This window comes from Monodon monoceros, unplaced genomic scaffold (genome assembly GCF_005190385.1).
Source record: "Monodon monoceros isolate NGI ecotype Baffin Bay Population unplaced genomic scaffold, NGI_Narwhal_1 Super_Scaffold_14, whole genome shotgun sequence".
Taxonomy (NCBI): Eukaryota; Metazoa; Chordata; class Mammalia; order Artiodactyla; family Monodontidae; genus Monodon; species Monodon monoceros.
The window spans coordinates 43,906,561-43,912,533 of record NW_021703770.1 but is presented as its reverse complement, the minus strand read 5'-3'; the positions used below and the strand labels follow the sequence as shown (position 1 = coordinate 43,912,533).

Here is a 5,973-nt window from a genome sequence, read left to right as displayed (position 1 = left end):
AAATTTTGAAAGCACATGATATAAAGCTACTTGTCACAAAAAGTGAAGTGTATATACTCATTCAGAATAAAAGGCAAAAATACTCCTGTTTAAGTTTTCAAAACTTAGTCTCTTTTAAAATTTGTAATATTATGCTGAACTTCAAGTCAGTTTATATTGCTTTTAGAGTTGTTGGGTTCAGCACTATGGAATCCAATTTGTTAAGAAACTAATAGACTATTATAGAAATAAAATATTAATATATATAGCATTTACTCTGGTCTCATGTCTAAATATAATAAATATAAACAAAAACAATTCTTGAATTTTTTTAAAGAGAAAATTTCAAAATTCAATTACTCTTTTCCCTTCCAGATTGCAGATCTTGGCTTATCAAAATGGCGCATGATGTCCCTCTCACAATCACGAAGTAGTAAATCTGCACCAGAAGGAGGGACAATTATCTATATGCCACCTGAAAACTATGAACCTGGACAAAAATCAAGGGCTACTATCAAGCATGATATATACAGGTACAGCATGTTACTTTTGCTCAGAGTTAACCTTGTCTAAAAAACAAGATTAATCAATCTGAATTTTGAAGCTACATTTTAAAAGTATGATTTTTATGCTTCTCTCATAAGTGTGGTGAAAATAAATTAGAGACAGTGGTTAATGTTTTTCATATTAAAGATGCCTTGCTTTGGGAGTTCCCTGGTGGTCTAGTGGTTAGGATCCCGGTTTTCACTGCCGTGGCCCAGGTTCAGTCCCTGGTCAGGGAACTGAGATCCCACAGCTGTGTGGTGCAGCCAAAAAAAAAAAAATTAAAAATTAAAAATATGAAAATAAAGATGCCTTGCTTTTTTTTTTCTTTTTAATATTTATTTACTTATTTATTTGGTTGCGGCGGTGGGCTCCTTGGTTGCGGCGCATGGGCTCCTGGGTTGCAGCATGCAGGCTCCTTAGTTGCAGAATGCATGTGGGATCTGGTTCTCTGACCAGGGATCAAACTCGGACCCTCTGCATTGGGAGCATGGAGTATTAACCACTGTGCCACCAGGGAAGTCCTGATGCCTCGCCTTAAGCTACTTTTACATCCTTAAAAATTATTAAAGCATATCTTGTTGTCCTATCAATTTATAATATTCAAGGGTTTTTATCATATGTGACCTTGATAAGGGGAGGGAAACAGTGCAATTAACATTTAACACTACCAAAAGAGACAGTACTTACACCAGAAAAAGAATCAATAGAATAGGGCTACATGAGACAGCCTTTTTTATTGCTCTTTATTTTGTGTGAACAATGGAATCATGTAATTAAAGGGCATAGCTTATCTAGGTGTGAAAGAATCATCCACAAGTTATCCTTGCCTATAACTTCAAGTTCTTATTACAGTAATTTCCTAATTTTTCAAATTGAATTAATTCCCTTTCAAAACAAAACTGTATATGAATATTCATCATCTTGGTTCTATACAGTGATTCTTTAAGCAGCATTTCACTACATTATTACTTTAAAAAATGGTATCTCACAGTCAGCTTTTAAAATCAGTACCATTTTAGTTTATTATGAATAGTTTATAAAGTACTATGTGTATATTTTTATCTTAAACAGCTATGCAGTTACCACATGGGAAGTCTTATCTAGAAAACAGCCTTTTGAAGGTAAGTGTACTTTGACTTCCTTATTCTAGGTGACATCATATTGGTAAGTCATACTCAGAACTATCTGAATAAAGATCACTTATTTTAAATCTGCCTAACAGTCATTTTGTGGAAAACACACTAGAAAAACAACAATTTGTCATTGTGAATCCACTGTATGTTGGAAAGTACTGGATTAAGGATCAGAAAAATGTGTAGATTCTTCTTGTTCTGATAGTAATTAACTCTATTATAAGCCACTGAATCTCTTAAAGTCCTCATTTTTTTTATCTGCAAAATAAGAATTTTGAATTCTTATTTCTAAGATTCATTCCAGCTATAAAATCGTTTGTATGAAAATTTAACTAGTGCTTCTTCTAAAGACCAGCAAATACTGAAGAATACTTTAAAAATTTTCTGATAATATTGTCTCTTTCTTTATTTTGAGGTTCATTTAGGTCAGTTTGCTGTGTAACAACCTCAGAATCTCAGTAGTTTACAAACTAAACATTTATTTTTCATTCACATTGGGTTATTAGTTGCTGTGGCCCTTCTTGGCTCTGCTAGGTTCTGCTCAGCTCTGCTGAGCTCTGTTTTACTCTGCTCTCTTCATACTCCATTGGCCAAATCAAATCACATGGCCAAGCCCAGAATTAAAGAGGTGAAGATATAAACTCCTCCCACGAGAGGCAGCAAGTCTGGCAATAGCTGGGATCTAAATATTCCTTTGACAGAAAGGGAAGTAATGAATTATTCCTAAGATTTTAAGATTCCCTCATGTTCATTTGGTTGGCTTTAGAATGTATTTAATATATTAAATCATAATATATTTCTAATGAATGAAATATATTTGTTTTGACAGAAGTCACCAATCCTTTGCAGATTATGTATAGTGTGTCACAAGGACATCGACCTGACACTACTGAAGAAAGTTTGCCATTTGATATACCTCATCGAGCACTTATGATCTCTCTCATAGAAAGTGGATGGGCACAAAATCCAGATGAAAGACCGTCTTTCTTAAGTTAGTGTACAGTTTTAATCTGGGCCTTTTGAATTACAAAAATAACAAATACGCTGTAAATAAAATATTCTTGAACAACTACGAAAGTTAGCTGACAAGCTCAAAGTTTTTTTTCTTCTAATTCAAAGTTGTTTTTATTTTATGAGATGAGATTGAAGTGGTAAGGAGAGGCTGTTGACTATCATCATAAAAAGATTAGAAATTTATTCCAGGTACAATGGAAAGCCATTAAAGTGAGTTTTTCAGGGAAATAACATGATTAAATTTAAGTTTAGGAGATATCACTCACTGCTATGTATAAACTTGATTGGAGAAGGGCAAGAGTAGAATTTCCAGACCAATCCTGGAGATCGAAAAATCAGATAGAATTAAGGTTTATTTCAGAAGTAGAATGAATCATCACCTAAATGTAAACATAGAAGAAAATCTTCATGATCTTGGGTTAAGCAAAGAGCTCTTATATATGACATCAGAAACAAGACCTATTAAAAAAATTCTTTGATAATTGAACTTCAAAAAAATTGAAAAATTTTACACTTCAGAAGATGCTATAGAAAATGAAAAGACAAGCTGTAGACTGGGAATCTTCTTTCCAACTAAAAAAAAAAACCAAATATATTTTCCATTCAAAACTTATGTCTAGTGCTCATCAGCATTGTATTTTAAAAAAATCAAAAGTTGCTATAATAATGGATTAACATCTTATCTCTTATCTCCCAGAACCATGTAATAGGGTGTGTGTGTGTGTGTGTGTGTGTGTGTGTGTGTGTGTGTGTGTATGTATATATATGTATGTATGTATTGGCTTGGCCAAAAAGTTTGTTTGGCTTCTTCTATAAGATCTTACAAAAACCTGTACGAACTTTTTGGCCATCCCAATACATATCTCCTTTGTCCCCAGTGCCACTTCCAAACTATAATTTCTTCTCCATTCCCTAAAGACTCTAGCTCTTCTGAAGATCATGCCATTAGGCAGTACTTCTCTACAAACTTCCTGGTTTTTCCCTGTTGTTCATTGGAGAACAATGGCTTTTGGTTTACTTACTTCTACATCCTGCATTGATCAGTGCTGCTGAATATTTGAGAGCGAGCGCTCTGCGGATCTCTGGAGTTCTCTGTCTGTGTACTTCTCCTCTTTGGTGCTCTGTCCTATAAACTCTATCTGCCTCTGTCTACCCTAACTCCCAGCCCTGTCTCTTCAACTCTGAGCTTCCTCTGGGCCCCGCCTTACTTCCCTACCCTGTAGTATAGCTGGAAACTCTCCCAAGGCAGTAAGCTTGGGTAGTCAGGCTGTCATAAGGCTGACCTCAGTTGTTTCCTATCACTTAGAGATCACTGTCCTTTGTTGCCTGATATCTAGTGTCTTGAAAACCACTGTTTCATGCATTTTATCTGGCTAATGGTTGTTTAAGGCAGGAGGGTGAATTGGTCCTTGTTTCTTCATCTTGGCCAGAAATGGAATTCATTGGTTTCTCTTTAAATTAATGGCTAAAACTAGGCACTAAAGTCTACTTAGCAATTCTGTTATGTTTCTCAAATACATCTACTATTCCATTCTCATATATCACCTGTTCTTAAGTTGTGGTACAGGGACCTCTGGAGGTGGGGTTGGTTCCTGAGACTTTTATAAGTGGTTCACAAAATCAAAACTTTTCAAAATAATAAATATTAAGGTATTATTTTCCCTTTTTACTCTCATGCTCTGGAAAAATCTTTCCAGAGACTAAATTAAGTATGATGATATCATTGCTCCAATGGATAATGGAATGTGTTTTCATATACTCTGATGTGTTAAAATTTTCTGTTTTAATCTAATGTAGTAAATATCAATAGATATGACCAACATATACAAAAGCTCTTAATAATTTTGAAGAGTTCTGAGACCCAAAAGTTTGCGAATTACAGACTTAGATGATCATCTTGTACTACTGTAGGAGATGCGTAAGTCCCATACTTCATGTTTCCAAAGTGAAGATGAAATTCCATTTCAATCCCTAAGAAGGAAAGCATGGGAGGAACATTTCTAGTCCTATCTGCCCCTCAGCACTCCTCCTCCTCATTTGTTAGTTTTAGAGAAAAAGCAAGCGTACTTATCTAGTCCCTTCTCAGTTTTCTCCTCCTTTTAGAAGTAAGCTTGTCTAAAGGATGCACACATTTTGTGCTTCCCCATATGGAAGCAGGTGAGGCCTGTAGCTGAGTGAGTAAAACTGTCAACTGAAGGGACAAAGTGTTACTAAGCCCATATGCTACAGATCTAAAAAGGGACATATTCCAATTAGCTTTATGAGTAATAAAGGTGATGTTTTGATCATCATCTATCATTATTGTGTGGCTTTTCTTAATAGATTCTGAACTTAGGAAGAGAAGACAGGGGTAATGCATATTGTACCTTATCTTCCCTAGGTTCTGTATTTCTTTTGAGCATTGAGAAAGTAGAAACCATGAGAGAGAACTCCCTCATAGTTCCACTACCAGATCTATAAACTTAGTTGTACTTGACCTGTCTTTCCTGCTTTATCTCTTTTACAGTGGGAAAAAAGTGTTCTTATACAATTGTAAACAGTATTACTTGTGGTCTGGATGCCATTCCCTTACTCTCTCCAGCATTCTGTTCTTTATATTCTCTCTCTGCTCTTGCATTGCCAATCTCTGCCTGTCTACTGGATCGTTCATGTGTCATACAGATCTATGCTATTATTATATCCTATCTTTACATAGGAAAAGAATTCTTGACCCCATATCATCCTTCAGCTACCACCTCATTTTTCTACTCCCATTTAGATCTAAACACCCTGTAGGAATTGTCCATACTTATTGTCTCTACTTCTTCACCTCTAATTCAATTTTTAACAAACTTACATCAGTCTTCTGTTTTCATATCTCCACTAAAGCTGCATTTGTTCAAGTTACCAACAATGGCAATTTTGGAAAATACTGCTTATCTTACTTGGCCTCTCAGCAGATTAGATATGGCTGACTCTTCCCTCCTTGAAACTTTCCCTCTGATAGCTTCCAAGACACAAGAGACCATACTCCCTATTATCCTCTCTTCCTCTATCTCTTTTTTTCTTCCTCTGCTCAATTTCTAACTGTTGGAATGCCTCAGAGCTCTAATATGGGTCCTTTACTGTTTGCCATCTGTACTTTCCCCCTAGATGATCCAGACCAGATCATGGCTTTTATACCATCTGTATGTTAGTGATGCTCAGTTTTATATCTAGAGCCCTGGCCTCTCCCTTAAGCAACAGGTCCATATATTATTGTAGTAATAGTGGTAATTATGATTGTTTCTACTCATTGGCTATTATGAATCATGCTGCTATG

At 35.5% G+C, this 5,973-nt stretch overlaps 1 protein-coding gene across 1 annotated transcript in view; it reads left to right on the top strand.

Moving 5' to 3' along the window:
* The first annotated feature begins 255 nt into the window (after window positions 1-255).
* Window positions 256-5,973, top strand: part of RIPK2 (receptor interacting serine/threonine kinase 2) — a 40,661-nt gene continuing 34,943 nt past the window's right edge. The window contains exons 1-3 of the mRNA XM_029222905.1: window positions 256-512; window positions 1,597-1,646; window positions 2,488-2,649. Coding sequence (XP_029078738.1) covers window positions 265-512; window positions 1,597-1,646; window positions 2,488-2,649 — 460 coding nt within the window. The 5' untranslated portion in view covers window positions 256-264. The remainder of the gene's footprint in view (window positions 513-1,596; window positions 1,647-2,487; window positions 2,650-5,973) is intronic.